Source organism: Tasmannia lanceolata, unplaced genomic scaffold (genome assembly GCF_043159265.1).
Source record: "Tasmannia lanceolata isolate RefF3 unplaced genomic scaffold, GAP_Taslan_0.1 ptg000015l, whole genome shotgun sequence".
NCBI classification, from domain to species: Eukaryota; Viridiplantae; Streptophyta; class Magnoliopsida; order Canellales; family Winteraceae; genus Tasmannia; species Tasmannia lanceolata.
Genome location: NW_027518692.1, coordinates 26423606 through 26442242, shown reverse-complemented (window position 1 = coordinate 26442242; position 18637 = coordinate 26423606). Strand labels below are relative to the sequence as shown.

General features: G+C 40.7%; 2 protein-coding genes across 2 annotated transcripts; one reads left to right on the top strand and one right to left on the bottom strand.

The window, feature by feature from the left end:
* Nucleotides 1-785: 785 nt before the first annotated feature.
* On the top strand, nucleotides 786-2156 carry LOC143847544 ((RS)-norcoclaurine 6-O-methyltransferase-like). The gene is made up of 2 exons (XM_077356424.1): nucleotides 786-1581; nucleotides 1757-2156. The coding sequence occupies exons 1-2, from the start codon at nucleotides 820-822 to the stop codon at nucleotides 2048-2050; spliced, it is 1056 nt and encodes a 351-aa protein (XP_077212539.1). The 5' UTR covers nucleotides 786-819; the 3' UTR covers nucleotides 2051-2156.
* A 4668-nt stretch (nucleotides 2157-6824) lies between these two features.
* LOC143891897 (uncharacterized) lies at nucleotides 6825-7733 on the bottom strand. The gene has a single exon (XM_077396396.1). The coding sequence runs from the start codon at nucleotides 7731-7733 to the stop codon at nucleotides 6825-6827; it is 909 nt and encodes a 302-aa protein (XP_077252511.1).
* Nucleotides 7734-18637: the final 10904 nt, after the last annotated feature.

The window sequence follows — 18637 nt, the reverse complement described above, 5'->3', positions numbered from 1 at the left end:
ATGAATGGTTTAGATCATCCAAACAATGTGGGCCTCATTGTATTTTGTGCTGCGCGTGCATGCATGGCCGTCCACAGTATAAATTCTCTCTCTATCTTTATATACATTACCCAAATCATAAAATATAGAACAAATTCAAATAAGGTATTAGACTATTAGTCTATTTTATTGGAAGATACAGATTTCAAGAGATCTAGTTGTGCCGAGAAGCAACCCAGGTGGGTGAAGAAAAAAGTAAAAACAACTCATATAGCAGCTTACAAGGGGACATGCAATATCTCCTTGGATTTCGATAATGATATCATATCCTTAACAGTCGTGACCCTCGCCTATGTGTATGGATGTCTATATTTATTGATATCGGTTTACCTTGATCGGATGATTCTAAACCCTTGATCTAACTGCATCCTTCTAGAATTTTATCCGTTTGACTGATCTAATGGATGAGATTGTTCGCCATAACCACTTGTACTTTGAAATTCCCCGCAACATGAAATAGCTGTCATAATCCAATTGCTTTGGAGCAGAATCTGCTGTAGAGGCATTCGATCAATTGCATGTTAAATCCTAATGATCCCAAATCTCGTGTTCCACGTGTAAGGCAATTGGCATTTAATAAAAGAGCGCATGTGAGGTCGGTGCCAATACTACCCAAATAACACGAAAAAATATGTTTTTTTAAACCCAATATACTATTCTATAAAAATAGCTTAGTAACTAGCACTCACTATATAAACTCGTAGAGGGAACAAGCTCTGAGCATCTCTCTCCTTCCATCTAACAAAGATAAGCAATAGTCATCCAAGAAGAATCAAAGCAATGGGGATAGAAGCAAGGGAGGAGCTGAAAAATCAAGAGCTAGATGATCTTGCTCTAGTTTGGAGCCACATAGTGGCATCCATGGACTCTCTAGTCCTCAAATGGGCACTTGATCTTGGCATTGCAGACATCATCTATGGGCATGGAGAACCCATGTCCATTTCTCAATTGGGTGCTTCTCTACCCATGCCTTGTGGTAACTACGACAATCTTCGCCGTTTGATTCGCTACTTAGTTCACATGCGGCTCCTTCGCACCCAAGGGGATGATTTGTATCACCTCACTTCGGCATCAAAATTCATCCTTGTTGATAACCCGAACAGCTTAGTCCCATTTGCTCGGCTTATACAGCAAGGAGACGCCGACAAATGGCACGCACTCGGCTCTTTGTTGGAAGCAAAGGCAGCTACAACGACCTTCGAGGCCGTGAATGGAGAAGACATGTGGAGTTATGCCGCTAAGAATGCTGAACATAACAAGCTCTTCAACGAGGCCATGGCTTCCGACGCTAGACTAGTGACCCCAGCCCTGATCGATGGTTGTAGGGACATTTTCCGAGGGATCAAATCTTTGGTGGACGTTGGTGGAGGCACAGGCACTGCCTCGAGGGGTATTGCCAAGGCATTTCCACATATAAAGTGTAGCGTCCTTGATCTTCCTCACGTTGTCGAGACCATACCCATACCCGACTACCCAGATGTCGAACGAGTTGCTGGCGACATGTTTTCCTTCATACCCCACAATGACATTGTTATGATGATGGTGAGTATATATATTTTACTTTGTTGCTTTATTTCCTTCATGTTGAATTTCATTTAGTGTAGCTAATAATTAGGCTACATGGGGTCATGACTGCCTGTAAAAATTTACTTTCTTGTAGTAGCCAATAATAAGACTACTGTTTTGTTTATGGGATGTATCATTGTGTTGGCTGTAGAAAATACTGCACGATTGGGATGATGAGGACTGTGTGAAGATTTTAAAGAGATGCAAGGAAGCCATACCAGAAGAAGGAGGGAAGGTGATTATAGTGGACATTGTATTGGATATTGACGAAGGTCACGAGATTACTCGCACCCGATATGCTTTCGATGTGATAATGATGATATCGACCGGCGGTAAGGAGAGGACTGAGAAGGAATGGAGAAGGCTAATCTCCAGCGCTGGATTCAGTCATTGTGAGATAACACCCATTAACGCCCTCCAGTCTGCCATTGTTGCATCTCCTTAATCGCTTGTATTTTATTTATATCTCCCTTTATCACTTGTATTGCTTGCTTTGAAATCTAGTTCTCTTTGGCTTCATAAATAATTTCGTTTCTAATATTTACAAAGAATACAAAAAAAGTGAAAAATCTCAGTAAATGTGGCCCTTAATCTCAGTAAATGTCTTTTTATTTATTATTAAGATCTGGTCCGTAGGTTCTCTTTGTCATGTTCTGGATTTTGAGAATCGAATGTGAATCAACAACTGATTATTGGACTCAAATTTTAATCAGTTGGGGGACACAAAATCGGTTCTCAAAATCCAAACAATTAGGGCCTAAGCGAGTGGGACACAGACCAGATGATGTGCGTCCATTGGACTGTCTCATATGGGACATGACACAACCCTTATTTAATCAGATGGGGCAGGGACACAGACCAGATGATGTAATCTGATTATTGGATAAAAAAACTCCAACGAGACCCATGGTTGACTCTATAATCACCTATCCGAGTTCCCACGTAGGGTTTGTTGCATGGATTGAGTCCCCAAAAAGAATATTCTTTGACAATAGAGAATTTTTTTGCTCAGCTCTTCTTGCTAGCTCACTCTGTCCTCTTCACGTCTCATCCATATAAAGAAGAAGGCAGTAAAAATGCGTAAAAATGCATTCTCCTATTATATTCAACTCACCCTACCTAAACTTGGAGAAGGCGTTACTTAATCTTTTATACTTTAACACTCCCCCTCACGTGTGGCCCCTCTTTTTAGGGTTGTCTTACATGTGCCATGTGTGGCCCTTCTTTTGCTTTGCCATTACATGTGGATTTTTCATAATTATCAAGGACGTTTGAACCCAGGCCAATTGCTCTGATACCATGAAGAAATTTGATTTTCACTAAGGGCCCGTTTGGATACCTCCCATTTTGTATTTGGATTTGGAATTGAGTTTTGAATGCAAAATGAATAGATCCGGCAGCTCATGTAGAGGGAGTCAGAGAGGGAAGGGGGTACTTCCTAGTGGAGGGGAGAGGTTGAGGAGCAAAGAGGGTGAAGGAAACTCCCTCTGTGGATTTCCACTTTCTTATTTCCACAGCAAACTTAGAAATCTGATTTTTTTCACTGCACCCTGCTGAATTAGAAATCCAAGAATTTGATCCGATCCAAATTACAATGCCAAAAGGGCTGCAAATGTGAGAAATCCAAATCAAAATCTTCTCCGCATCCAAATGGGCCCTAATATTTTTGCTTAATTACAATCAATCTCAAGGTGTGCTTATATAGAGCTCTTACATAATAAACATAGAATGAAATCAAGATAATTATGAAAAGAGAAAATGCTAATCGAATTGCCTTCCACCAGGCCATCATTGCTGGAAGTCTAACCTCCTTTGTCCATTCCTCATCGTTTTAATCTCCATCTACTCTGTTTGCCTGATCTGAACATGGCAATCGTCAATGCAAGCATTGATAACTTACAGAGGTTTAATCATACTTATTCCAGAAGTAGCTAATCTTGTTGCCCCATTTAACCAACTTAGTTGGTCTACCACTAAGGTGATCCAACAGTGAATCTCAACAGTGAAATCTCACATATTCTAACAGAAGGAAATGATAGACACATGCCCCCAAATAAGGTAATATGTTTTTTTGACTTGTGGCAGGCAATCATACCAGGACCCGGGGCTATGGACGCAAATCCCCAAGCGAACCTTATCTCATGGTATTGTTGTCATTTCCCACTAGAGGGCTATTTTGATCATTTCCTATGAGATAGGGGTATTTTGGTCATTTAAGTGATAAGGGTAATTTTGTTATTTTTATGAGACAAAGTTACTGTTTGTTTTTCTTTTACCTCTGTTTACAGAGACTTTTCTTGCATTATATTTAAGAAAAGAATGGGTACTAAGTTGGGAGAGACTTCCATTGAAACTGAATTCAGAATGTTGCTTCCAGAGTCCAGTAGTCCACTTACTCCAAAATTGATGAAATATCTCCGACCATGAAATAGATTTGCACGAAAATCTATGGAGTCAAACTGATTTTTGTGGATTCATTGCGATGATTTGTAGGTTCGCCATTTAATATTTCTGGCATACCTCCTATCAAATAAACCTTCGATTGCCGTCAACCTCCGACCAAATAAACCTTCGAATTCACGAAGGGTGCTCTTTGAATTCACAAAGAACAAGCTCTTTGAATCCACAAAGAACAAGATGAACCAACTTTCTATCAAAAAGAACGAGGAAAATTTCTTTATTTCATAAAATATGCATAAGACCATCTTTGTACATTGACGTCGATGTATTTACAAGGACAGAACTGTTACTATACATAGAAAAAAGTAACATGCTAAAAGAAAAGACAACATGCCTTGTTCGGCTATAACAAGCTAATAGTAAGAAATAAAAGAAAACAAAGATACAAAATCCTACTCAAGAGGGAAACAAATAAAGTTCGTGACTCCTTTGGAGTTCCCCATTTTAGATTGTAATCTATCTCCATTATGGATAATGCCTCTTTAAAGGCCTTCTCTCTTTGCTTTCGGTGCCTTGGGGATCCTGTTCCCCCTTGCTTGGCCTTTAAGCCCCCTTGAAGTATGTAATTCTCTTCTTTTTTAATATATATCTGGTAGGGGTCCTGCCTAACCCCAGCCTACCTACCAAAAAAAAAGAAAAAGAAACAAATAAAGTAAATAAATATACTATCTATAGCAGTACTCTAAAATAACAACTAAACCCACTTCTAGGAACAATCCATGCCTTACGGCCCACGCCGTTCCCCTCCACTTGAAGAGAACTCAACCTTGAGTTCATTGTGACATCATAGAATCTCCAACTTCAAAGACCTTGCTATGTTGATGCTTAGCCTCTTCGGCATTGTACTTAGATTTGGATTCACCGTGCTTTCTTCTTTTTGACACTTTTGTATATCAGATATGTCAGTCACACCAAACATGAATTCCAACAGATTAAGCAATATAGCCATAGAAAACAATGTACATAATTATTAGCCAACCACACCTAAACCTATTGTGATTTGGCTGTAATAACCATCCATATCTTATCTAACTGTAGTGCACAAATTTACCCTTATAATCACCTACTTAATTAGCTAGGTTAATTTATATAGTAGTATTCTCATCCAAGTTTTAGTGAACTGGGTTTCTGAGACGGTTTGGTTTTTGTGCGCGGGCCCGTTCCCGACCAAGAGTGCGCTCCCGGTCTTTGTGGAGACGAGTCGGGGCGAACCAAGCAGCGAGTACCCAAGTTTTCGTGAACTGGGTTTCCGAACAGGTTTGGTTTTTCTGCATAGGCCCCTTCCCGACCAGGAGTGCGCTCCCGGTCTTTGTGGAGACGAGTTGGGGCGAACCAAGCAGCGAGTACCCAAGTTTTAGTGAACTGGGTTTCTGAGACAGTTTGGTTTCTCTGCGCGGGCCCGTTCCCGACCAGGAGTGCGCTCCCGGTCTTTGTGGAGACGAGCCGGGGCGAACCAAGCAGCGAGTACCCAAGTTTTAGTGAACTGGGTTTCTGAGATGGTTTGGTTTTTGTGCGCGGGCCCGTTCCCGACCAGGAGTGCGCTCCCGGTCTTTGTGGAGATGAGCCGGGCGAACCAAGCAGCGAGTACCCAAGTTTTAGTGAACTGGGTTTCTGAGTCGGTTTGGTTTTTCTGCGCGGGCCCGTTTCCGACCAGGAGTGCGCTCTCGGTCTTTGTGGAGACGAGCCGGGGTGAACCAAGCAGCGAGTACCCAAGTTTTAGTGAACTGGATTTCTGAGACGGTTTGATTTTTCTGCGCGGGCCCGTTCTCGACCAGGAGTGTGCTCCCGGTCTTTGTGGAGACGAGTCGGGGCGAACCAAGCAGCGAGTACCCAAGTTTTAGTGAACTGGGTTTCTGAGATGGTTTGGTTTTTGTGCGTGGGCCCGTTCCCGACCAGGAGCGCGCTCCCAGTCTTTGTGGAGATGAGCCGGGGCGAACCAAGCAGCGAGTACCCAAGTTTTAGTGAACTGGGTTTCTGAGATGGTTTGGTTTTTGTGCGCGGGCCCGTTCCCGACCAAGAGTGCGCTCCCGGTCTTTGTGGAGACGAGTCGGGGCGAACCAAGCAGCGAGTACCCAAGTTTTAGTGAACTGAGTTTCTGAGATGGTTTGGTTTTTGTGCGCGGGCCCGTTCCCGACCAGAAGTGCTCTCCCGGTCTTTGTGGCGGCATGATCTGAGGAACTCGGAACTTTGCAAAGAAGCAGTAGCCTTTTTTCATTATCCACACAAGCGTAATTACAATGACATCCGCTTTTGTGTCGGGCGGCAGGGTATTGATAGTATTTTCTGAGGTCTTCGGCGAGTTTAGTCACCTGGGCTTCGTCTCTCAGATCAAGTAGCTCAATCGGCAACGATTCTGATGCATTTTTGCCTTTGAGTGCCATGGCATAGTACTCCCTGGACTGTGGTTGATCTCCTTTAACTTATCCCACGCCGTTTGGCGTTATAAACTTCATTTTCTGGTGATACACCGAGGCGACTGCACGGATGAGGTTCTGACCTCGACGTCCTAAGATAGCGTTATAAACCGAAGTGGCCATCACTACCAGGAAGTTGACAATTGTGAAAGCTTGACAGGGCGGCTCTCCGACGAGGATTGGGAGTTCAATCTGTCCTTCCACTTTCACAACCTCCCCTGAGAAACCGAACAGATCGGAGTTCGCCGGCCTTAGGCGGTCGTTTCCTATCATCATCTGCTCGAATGCTTAGTAGTAGAGAATGTCGGCAGAACTCCCGTTGTCGACGAGGATCTTCTTCACTTCCTACTTTGCGACTAGCATGGTTATGACCAGGGCGTCGTCATGGGGGAGTATCAAGTTGTCGAGGTCTGCGTCTGAGAAGGAGATCTCGTTCTCTGTCATCATCTTCTTGCTGCACGTGTGCACGACGTTGACTCGGCGTGTGTAGGCTTTTCTAGCAGCAGATGATGTACCGCCGGCGGTTGGTCCGCCCATAATTGTGTTGATGACCCCCTTGGGCTGGGATCGGTGTATCTCCGGCTGTGGACTGGATGACGGGGGAGATTGGTTCCGCATAGGAAACAGTGGGCGTCGTCGAGGGCTTTGGCCATGAGGGCTTCTCCCCCTGCGCTCTCTTCCATCGCCATTACTTTTAACATACCTTTTTAGGTACCCCCGATTAATCAGCAGCTCGATTTCTTCCTTGAGTTGCCAGCATTCATCTGTGTCGTGCTTGTGGTATCTATGGAACCTACAATACTTTGACTTGTCTCTCTTGTTTCCTTTTGAGATCATCCTGGTTGGCCATCTTACGAATTCTTCTCCCTCGATTGCGGCCAGTATGCTTCTCCTGGAGGTGTTGAGGGGGGTGTAATTCTCTTCCCTCCTCTGTGGGGATCTCTCTCTTCTCGAGGCTTTATCATCCCTACGCAGCTTGGTAGGGTTCTTTTCTTCATAGGTCCTCCTCCGGTTTGAATCTAAGGCTGCCAGAGTCTCCTCCATGGCTAGGTACTCCTCGACTCCAGCCATCAGATCCGCCAATGAGTGCGGGTTTTGACGAGCTGTTGATGGCCGGAAATCATTAGACTTCGCGCTCGCTAGGAGCGCATTTACTGCGGCTGAGGGGTCCAAGTTTGGCACCTGGAGGGCCTCCCTGTTGAAGCGGCTCACGAATGTTTTTAGAGGTTCGTTATCCTCCTGCTGCAAAGCCATCAGGGATGCTGTTGTTTTTTCGGCCTCCGACTGCTCATAAAATGGCGGACCAGGTCGTCCCCAAAGTCCTCAAAGTTGCTAATGGAGTTCGGCTTGATCATCGAGTACCAGTCCCGGGCTGCATCGGTCAGTGTGGTCGGGAATCCCCTGCAGAGGAATCCATCAGAGGCACCGTGGAGGAGCATCATAGTCCTGAACGTCTCCAGGTGGTCCACAGGGTCGGTGGTTCCGTCATATTACGGAACCGTCGGCATTTTGAACCCTTTGTGTGCTGGCGCGTTCATAACATTATCGGTGAACGGAGATTTACTTGAGTACGTCTTCACAGCGGGCCGGCCTTGATCATTTGCCAGCTCTTCTATACGGTGGTCTATCTCTTCTATCCTCCGTAACATTGGGTCAGCCCTCCGGTCTGCTCGGCTCAACAACTTATTTTTCTCTACTGAGGGGCTCGTGGCGGAGCCGGAGTGACTTTCCGGACTCCTTCGATGATGCCAGAATTTTTCCCGCGGCGCTCGGTCTTCCTTGGCTGGGTGCTTCTGCGTGGAGCGCGATCGTGACCTTTGGCGTTGGCGAGGCTCTGTATGGGCCTGCCTGGTTCTGTAATGATGGACTCGCCTTGTGGAGTGGTGGGTCCGGTTTCCACTAGGGCGCGCTGGCTCTCCCCTATCGGCACTCGACCTTTCTTGTACAGGTCGTGGGGCCTCTGGGGGATGCTGGGGAGGCGCTTGGATCAGATGTTGGTATTGACCGACAAGAGCAGTCATCTGTTGGAAGAGATCTTGCACTTGATCCGGAGTGGGAGTGGGATTGAGGTGTTCTGAATGAGCCGGGCTCTGCTCTGTTGTTGCAGAGGGAGCTACTACCTGCGAGGCGATTCTGTCACTTCGAACCCCGCGATGTACTACAGCTTAGGTAGTTCGTGCAGTTGGTACCCGAGCACTCTTCCGCCCTGTCATTTTGTATAGGGGATTCGAACAGCTTCTAGTTCAGAGTCCCATGGATGGCGCCAATCTGTTAGGCCTAAAATCGGTAACAGATACGACAGTGATGTAAGAGCTGAGCTGGAGGACCCGAGGAGCCGAAGTGAAGGAGCTGAGTCCTGCACAAGAGCGCACGAGGTCAGAAGACCAACCCGGAGTCGTTGCTCCAGACGGGCCATTCGACACTCAAGTCAGTATGAGCAGGAGTGCAGAGCCAAAAATTTAAGAGTGGTACCTTAGAAGTCATTACCGCTTACTTTGAGCCTTGAAAGGCATTTTATAGAGGGAGGCCTGGGGTAGTTGGATTACCTACCCCAGGACAGGTGTCGGTCCTTCTGTGGGTTTAGGTTTACCTACTCTCAGGTAATTACTGGATTACCCCTGGACAGGTGTCGAATTCGTGGTGGACCCTTCTGGGGCCACGTGTCGACAACTCATTAGTTGTTGTTTTTCATCCCCCATCACGTGCGTATGCTTCACCGACGTTTATGGGAAATGCCAGTAATTCGAGTGTCCCTAGAAGATTATACCGACGTTTAAGTTAAACCGGTGTTTAATAGATTACACCGGCATTTACGAACGTCCCAAAAAATAAATAAAATCAATGCCGGAATTAATATAATCCCCGGTGTTTCAATAAACCATCGATGTTTGTTAACATGCACCGACGGTTTATTGAGCGTTGGCTATAATCATGGTTTTAAATTTTGGTTTCGGTATGTATTTTGGCCCTCGTGGAAACGAAATTTCAGTCATTTCGGCCAAAATTTTGTAATGAATAAAAGATTATTCTTTATTGTGTACCGTATTATTTAAAAGGTCAAATTTTGAGTGTCCCTAAAAGGTCAAATTTTTTATTTTCCCGAAACTTCGATAATTTTGGCCAAAATTTCGGAAAAATACATATTATTTAAAAAAATTGAATTCTCAAAATTTTGGCTGAAATGACCAAAATTCTAAAATTTTGGATTTCGCTAGATTTCGGTTTCGGTCTCAACTGAAATATGAAATTTTGGTCCGAAATTTAAAACCATGGTTATAACTGTGGTATTCACCAGCATTAGAAGTTGCAAGAAATTACAGTAATAGGTGTCATCTTCAAATATTCACCGATGGTTTGTGAACGTCGATGAATCTTATATCCGACCTTGTACATCTGAACGTCGGTGAATATTATATTCACCGACATTGTATATGATCGCCGGTGTTTCCCTTTTTTTCTTACAAATTTTAGCTATAAACATCCATGGCTTGCTATTATTACTGTCTAACACCTGATCAGTTTCCATATGTTATTGATTCTGAAACAAAATCTCTTGCATGTGTCGGACCCCGATCTCAAGGCTTGGACGGCGAGATAAGACCCCACGCGGCCTCTCAATCTTCCACAGTGAATGGAGAGCTCCGCTGCGGCTCTCTGAAAATAGTGCCCTCACAGCATGAGTTCATGGCTTCTGCGATAACTCTTGATTCAGACTAGGAACTCGGAACTAAGACGTACCTAAATATAAAGAAGAGTCGTCATCCAGTAAGTCGGCCTGGAACCTATAAAATATTATCTGCAATGGATAACTAGAAATTAACAGGTCCGTGCCTGGTTACGAGTGGGGAAGGTGTTAGACACCCCACTCGCCCGAGCGAACTCGGTCTCATGCCATTTTATTATTTTTGAAGAATTGGGCAAAAATCATGTGAAATGGGAACATGCTGTGGACCCCGATCCGGGAGAGAGGTGGGGGACGAGCCCCCAGCGGCCTCTTGGATCATCCACGTGTGAAGGAAAACTCTACCAAGGAACTCTTGAAATGGTGCCACCCTCATATCATATCACGAGTGGCGATATAAAAGAGATACCTCTCGATTCGGGAGCGAGTCCGGATTCGAAACGTACCTAAACAAACTCAGAGTCGCCATCCATGGTATACGGCCATGGATCCTTAAACAAATATACTCTGTATACCATGGATAACCAGAAATGAATGGGTTCGTGCCTGATTTCGAATGGAGAAGGTCCGAAGAGCACCCCCAATTCGCCCGAGTGCGAACACTTGGTCTCTTATGCCATTTTTATTAACTCCAAAGAATATTGGGTAAAATCATGTAAAATGGGAACAATCCTCAGGAATCGTCTACCTAAGCATGCATTTCCTGATAATAGAAAGAATAAGCACATAAAAAATAAATGAAAGAAGTGTCGCCTAAGCACTGCTAGATTTTGAGTGTCATACCTAATGGGTGTCTAAGTTTAGGTGTACAAACACATGCATACTACAGCTAAAGGTATAAGGTCTGAACAAGATATAACGAATATCATAAGTAGAATAAGCAGGACAACAAAATAAGTAAATGAAACATAATGAGCAGTAAAAGCGATAAAGCAGTAAAAGAAATATAGCTAAGCATATAAGCAAGAAATAATAGACTGATAAGCAGTAAAGATATACAGCTAAGCATGTAAATGATCAAATAAGAAAATAATCTCAATCTGAAAGAAAACACATAAGAAAATGATAACCACAAACATAAAACTCTAAAAAAGAAACATTAACAACAAATCCTAAGGTTCTAAAATTGTCCTCGACTCTTGGATGATCTGATATTCGTCCAAGCAGCCTACGTATCACCGCCTCGACAAGAATAAGAGGAATGTAGTTCTTCGCACCAATTCTAAACTATGATGCCTAAGACATCTAGACCTCTATCCTAGACTCGACTTAAAAGACCAGACTAGTTATTAAAGGTTTTTGTGCGATTATTTAAATTCTAGTGGATCGTGGATTTTAGGACACCCTATGTGACCTAACTAAATGCAGGTTAACCCTAAGCTAATGCAGGTGGTTCCTACAACCTATGTGTAACTAGGCTGTGTGTCCTAAGAAAAACAATGGGATCACTAACGTATCCAAGACCTAGTCATCAGTCGGCAATGTAAATCGCCAACTGACCGGACGGAGGCGTTCCTATAACTCTAGGACGAACTCCTAACTCTAAAGTAAATACACAACCACCAAAACACTATACCTAGGACATACTCCTAACTCTAAAGTAAGAGCTTTTTGGAAAAATAAGTTTTTAAAAGATTTATAAAGTTTGGCTGGACTTGGGACAAAGATCCCAAGCTGCACTACGTACCTCGTGGGAGAGGATCAAGCCAATGTAGTTTAGAACATATTCCGAGATAAAGATGTTAAACAAGCAAACATGTGTGATTCACAAACAAGTAAACTAGCGTGCTCACAAACAGGTACACCAGCGTGGTCACAAACAAGTAAACTAACATGATCACAAACAAGTGAAACACTAATCAGATAAAACATGTCTAAAGGAGGTGACATCCCTAAAACCTTTCACCAAAAGAAGAAGGCAAGCAAGATAATAAGACTGAAAGAGCCCTATACTATGATAGATGGTTGTTTAAAAAAATTAGAGAATCTTCTAAAAGGAAAGAAAATAGAGGGGAACGCTATATGGACTAGGTTAGTCCCCTAAAGATGGGCTTGCGATGACTCATTCATTACCCTTACAATGAGGAAAGAAGAATCTAAAAAAAAAACTTAATGGCTTTTATAAAAGAAATCTTCTACTACCATTCTATTTTGTTTACCTGGTATTCTTTTAATCTGATCATTTTCAAACACAATTTCCAAATTGAAGATAATTAATTTTTTAAAGTAAAAAAAAATCTAATTGTTACCAGAAATACCCCCCATATATAAAGATACAAAACTATGAGCATAGGAGGAAAAGTAAATGATAGAAACAAATTTTTACAATATGGTTGTATCAATATTATTCTTTAAGGAACAATCCTAGAATTTATCGATACTAAAAATCTTCTAAAAATACCCTTAGCCTAAAGTTTAGTTTCACACAATCTGCATAATATGCCTAGATAACTCATAAACATATCCAGCTAAACACAATCAATTCTAGTTACTTGATTAAAATCTGTTTATGAAACCTCCTGGAAAATTACTCCATTTCCTAATTCATATTAATATACTCGTTTCTAATTAACAAGCACATACAACAATTAATCACAATAATAAAAATCAGTTTCTGCTCAATCCTTATATCTTTCACTCTGGTGGAAACATATAAAATGAATGCCATTACCAAAGTCTAAAGTATCCAATACAATGCCAACCTAATTCATATTCTATAAACCCTTTTGAATGAATATTCTCAAATTGGAACAAAACAGTACTAACTTTCTTAATCTAAGTCATACTATATATATATATATATATATGAGAAAACGGTTCCTACACATATGTGTAGAGAAGTTATCTACACACTAGCTTAAAATACAGTGGGGGCCACATTATTTGGGTGATCCAAACCATTCATTTTTAAGGCCCTCACATAGATAGGGTGTCCACAAAAAATCAGATCCATAGGATCATCCTAACCATTCGAACTGTGGAGGCAAAAAATGGACTAATTTGTAAAGGTTTAAAGACATCAATTTTACCTCCACAAATCGTAGGGTTGGGATGATCCTATGGATCTGATTTTTTGTAGACACCCTATCTATGTGAGGGCCTTTAAAATGGATGGCTTGGATCACCCAAACAATGTGGGCCCCCACTGTATTTTAAGCTAGTGTGTAGAGAACTCTCTACACATATGTGTAGGAACCGTTTTCTCTCTCTCTCTCTCTCTCTCTCTCTATATATATATATATATATATATATATATATATATATATATATATAAGGAAAAGACAGTGTAAGTATTGAAATATGTAAATGTTAACACATCTTTCCAAAACATATGATTTCCAAAACCAACATTTATTTTCATAAAAAACATCTCATCTTCATAAAAAAAAATCATTAAACACGTCATTTCAACAATTGTCAAATCAAATTATTTTACCCAAAACAAAATAGCCATTGATCTGAGAAAATTTCTGCAAATCACACTCATATCTTTTCAATTGAAAGTAATAAAGATAAGGAATTATAAGATAATTCAATAGTTCAATATATGATTAATGACATCCATCTATTAACTATTCAAGAAAGAACAAATCCTAAAATAACATACAAGCAAAACATGTAAACGAAAGCAATAATTTCAAAAGGCATTAATATTTGCAACACTATAATAACTATTCCTTACCCATTTTGTTTCAACCTTTTAACTTATCATAACCATTCAATAAGAATTTAAAATAATCCTAATTAATCATTGAAATGGCCAAAGAGATAAACCCAGCTTATAGCATGAACAAAATAAAGGACATATCCATGACTTAGTGAAAGACGTCCAGCTATAGGCCCAATAATTCAAGACTGCTTCTATCAAAATATTTCTCAAGACAATTATTGACCTACTTTAGAGACCCATATCCAATACATATTATCTACAGCAAGACAGGAGCAATATCAAAATAGAGATATAAATTGTCTTAATAACATTTTACGCATAGTAATGAAGGATACACCAGTTTATAATTTTATCAAATCACTTTATACTAAGCAATGCAGAACCTAAACCTCATCTTAAATATCACTATAATGCATTGATAAGAGAGAACATATAGACATGTATTCTGTGATCAAAGTGAAACTTCACAAAAGAACTCATTCCTTATTTAAGCATAAAGTTATATTTTTCTTTACATGTGAACTAATAAAACTACTTGTACGTGAATCGAATTCGACAGGTGAAAGATTAATTTCTTGCAAATGACCTCCATTTCAGAATATCTAAATAACAAGTAAATGATACAGAACCCTGTAGTTTAAGGATAACCCCATTAATATGCTTGAAAATTCTATCCTAAAGTTATATAGAAAAGATGCCATTATCAAACCAGGAAGTGCCAATGAGGAAGTAGAATCAGCACAACCACTGTTAGGTGTTTTCTACAACACAAATTATTTTTCATTCATCTGAAGCATGTAGGGCTGAAATGTAAGGACCGGACTGATTTTATAAATACAAAACATGGGCTAAATCATAGATTAAATTGTGCAAAAACAGGGCTGAAATGAGGGATGTCCATTAGCAAAGTAAAAAGATGGTTGCCACAATCACAACTATAAGGGGGCTGTGCATATTAAAATGGTGAGGTGGCTGCCAATACGAAGGAGATGAAGGCTTTAGTATAAATTTACTACAAATATAGACATGCATTAACACATAATAATGCTTAATAGCAGCAAGCAAAAATATAATTGTATAAGAAATTCTAAACACAAGTATTATCACAAGTCTCTTGTTATCTATTCATAAATCGGTTAAAGTAAAGAATATAGTTCAGATTATACCACTAGCGTATCTCCCATTCAATTTCACTTTTCATCCATAAAAAAAATAAGGGCCCGAACTCAAGACTAAATAAGATTTCTTTTATTCTTCATAAGCTGGAAATAGAACGGTATAACTCTTTTGACACGCATAACCTTAACAAGGGCAAACTTATGACCAATTCAGTCCAATTATGAAATCATGCAAGCTGAAACAGAGGTGAGAAATTCAATGGGAAAAAAAAACTTTATGAATCATATACACGCCCAAACATGATCCACTTAATAATACTTTAACCACTTCTTTCAACAGTATGATCCACTAAACATGCAGTAAAATGATCACAATTTATATGCACCCCAGATAAAAAGACAACCTATCTAAGCATGCATGACCCGGAGATGGGCAATAACATCCATAAATGAAAGAGAAAAACATCAATGTCTAAAGAGGGTTAATATCAGTGTCACCTGACATTGGAATGAACACGAGAGGCCGTCGTCTCCCCATCTCAAAACATCCTCACATCACTCATGGGGAGGCGGAGAAGACTAGTGCTGATCCAATACCAGTTAACCCCGATCAAAATAAGGTAGTGGTGATATCATTTCCTTATATAAATTTAAGATATTGCCTCTGAATCCTAGATAAATTCTATATATGTACGTATTTGTTTGTATTACATGCGTACGTATCTATTATATTATAGCTGGATGGGGGTTTCATTGTTCACGCCTATGTGGACAGCTCCCCCATCCGGCTTGAGATCTACGTGGCGCTTAGAAAGCGTATTGGTTTTGGTTTCCTAATCTCTCAATTGTTTCCTATTTTCTCTCCATAAAATTTACGGATTCTTTCTCCCTAATTCTCCTTCCTAATGATTAGAAAATTTAGGTGGCCCAAATCTCTCCCTTCTTTTCTTCCCATTTCAACCCCAATGTCTCTCTCTCTTTCCTAATTTTTAGAAAATTTAGGTGGCCCAAATCTCTCCCCTCTTCTCTTCCCCTTCCAACCCTTCCAACCCCAACGTGTCTCTCTCTCTCTCTCTCTCTCTCTCTCAATTTTTAGAAAATTTGGGTGAGCCCATGTTTAGCCCTATCTATTATATTATAGCAGGATGGGGGTTTCACTGTTCACGCCTACGTGGACAGCTCCCTCTTCCGGCTTGAGATCTACGTGCAGCCACCTCATATGAATTAAATGAACAAGTCAAAATCTGAGTTTATGTCGCTGAACTCTCATGCAACAGCCGTTCCTGCGAAATTCCTTCTGCAATGGTGCCTCGCAAATCCCATTTTGCTAACTATCAATACTCATCTCTTCCCTATCTAATCCAGTAAATTTCAGCAAAACAATTTTGCTAACAAATGAATTGCTTAATCATCCAAATAGGTCCCCACTCTACTTTTCTAAGCATTCTGTGTTGATTCACTAATCACACCTACAAAGGAGATTGAAGGGGCCCACCAGTTCAGTTGTCTCACAAAAAATATTAGTTTTCAAAATTATCACCAATTTTAAATTTCGGGTATAAAAAATTATCACCAATATTAATATAAAATTATTAACCCTAGCAAAAAATATTAGTTTTCAAAAAATTTCTACTTTAAGATGTTAAAGTAGAGACAAAAAATAAATAAAATAAATTTTCTGCGCACGGTTTTAGAAAGAGTGAAACTGTCTAATATTAGTTTGGAAACCATATTAGTTTCATATCAAAATATATCCTAAAATGATCTCCAACCCGGCCCGTGTTGCTAGGGTTGTTTGCTAACCAGTGGACAATTCATTCTACTCAATTATCTCACATGCCTCTCTTTTTTAGGCCTGCCAATGGACTCCATTCAGATTGGATCAAACCGTGCATCGCAGGGTTGGTTCAACTAGTACATATATTATTTCTCAACACAGACGCGGGTCACATGCCTTTTCTAAATGGAGTTTCCCTCGTGTTTCTTACGTTGCTTTATTTTGTATTTTATTCTTCCTGATGTAAATATATCTTATCTCTCACCATCTTTTGATTCTCTATGACAAGTAAGTTTCTTCCTTTTTCATCGGCTCCTTTGATTTTCTACTCTATTATATCATATCTTGAACCTAAGAAGAATTGGAGGGGAAATTTTATGTTATATATGGTGATCCTTTATCCGAATTTGATTACCGATGTATCATACTCTCTCGACCAGGTCATCATAAAAATAGACTGATCAATGTTTCCGAAGTATGAGAAGGAGGGAAGGCGAGCTAGCCTAGTGCGCTACAACTAACAGCCAGCTTAAAAATGTTAGCACCAGAACTTATAAGCAAACGTAAGGGGTAGTCAATACCTCATCCTATATTTTTCTCCTCTCCTCTCCGCTCCTCTATGCAACTTTTTAATGCCGATAGTATTCTACTTGTAAGGATAACCCTACCTGTTATGGGCCAATTTTAAGGGGGTACTTTACGTGGAGGATATTTTGCACAAAAATTTGGTGGGCGAGAAACCCAAATTGACCCTTAAAACTACAATATTTTTTGGATCTTGGTGTAAGAATTATTGGGCTTCCATGGCCCATGACAAATTTGGATTGATGAGAATGCGCTTGCATTATGTTAGCCCATAAGGTCAATGGTGGCAACCACCAATAATAAACTATTGTTTCTCTCTCTGCACCTATTTGTTGCATATTTATAAGGATAACCCTATAGCTGATGGGCGGATTTTAAATGACTTATTTTGGGGAGGAAATTCTGCACAGAAAATGATGATGGAAAATTTATCCTAAGGACTTTCAAACAACCAATTACTCCAAAAGCCTAAGCCGTCCCCTCCGTTTGATTGCCGGAATTTTTTTGGTTCTTGGAATTTTTGTGGAACAAAAAACTTCCTAGGAGATTGGTGGGAAAAAAAACTCCCTGGAAGTATCCCGGTAAAATAAAAATCCCATGTTTGGTTGTTTCGTTGCTTGAATTGTTGGGAAGAAAAAAAAAATCTTCTGCAACCTTATTTTTGGTTCCTGGGAGTATTTTTTTCCTTCTTGGGATTTCATGCGAGGTTATTTTGGGAAAGAAATTTTACTCATCTTTTGATAGAAAATCCAAAAAACATTGCAAAATTTCTTTTCCAAAACTAGGGCTGCAACTCGGGTCGGGCGGGTCGGGTTTTGGAGAACCCAACCCTACCCGAGAAATATCTCGGGTCGGGTTTTTTTTCGGAAAACCCACGATTCCCAAACCCGGCCCTACCCATGATAAATCTCGGGTCGGGTCGGGTTTTTTCACGTTGACGCAAATTTTTAAGGAAAATTCTTGTTTGGCAAGGCAACTCAACTCATAGAAGCAGAAATTACACTCACATTACACTTGAATCAAACGATGATGTAATTACACTCACATCACACTTGAATCAAACAATGCTGTAATCAAACAATGTTGTAATTACAATCAAACAATGCTGAATCAAACACTTGAATCAACTCAACTCATAGAAGCAGAAATTACACTCACATACAGTAAGAGTGGGTGCGTGGGTTTTCACTTTTAACTTTGGGATAATTACATTTACACCCCCTCTAGTTTCTGACACATCCACTTCCACCCCTATAGTTTAAAACGTGACAAATACACCCCTGTAGTTTCAATTTGTTTAAGGTTTGCCCCCTCAGCTGAAGGTTC

Bases quoted from the DNA above. Each gene is read 5' to 3' on its own strand.
- LOC143847544 (XM_077356424.1), top strand. From the start codon at position 820: ATGGGGATAGAAGCAAGGGAGGAGCTGAAAAATCAAGAGCTAGATGAT. The intron at 1,582-1,756 runs GTGAGTATATAT...TGTTGGCTGTAG, and splicing joins ATGACATTGTTATGATGATG to AAAATACTGCACGATTGGGA.
- LOC143891897 (XM_077396396.1), bottom strand. From the start codon at position 7,733: ATGGCTTTGCAGCAGGAGGATAACGAACCTCTAAAAACATTCGTGAGC.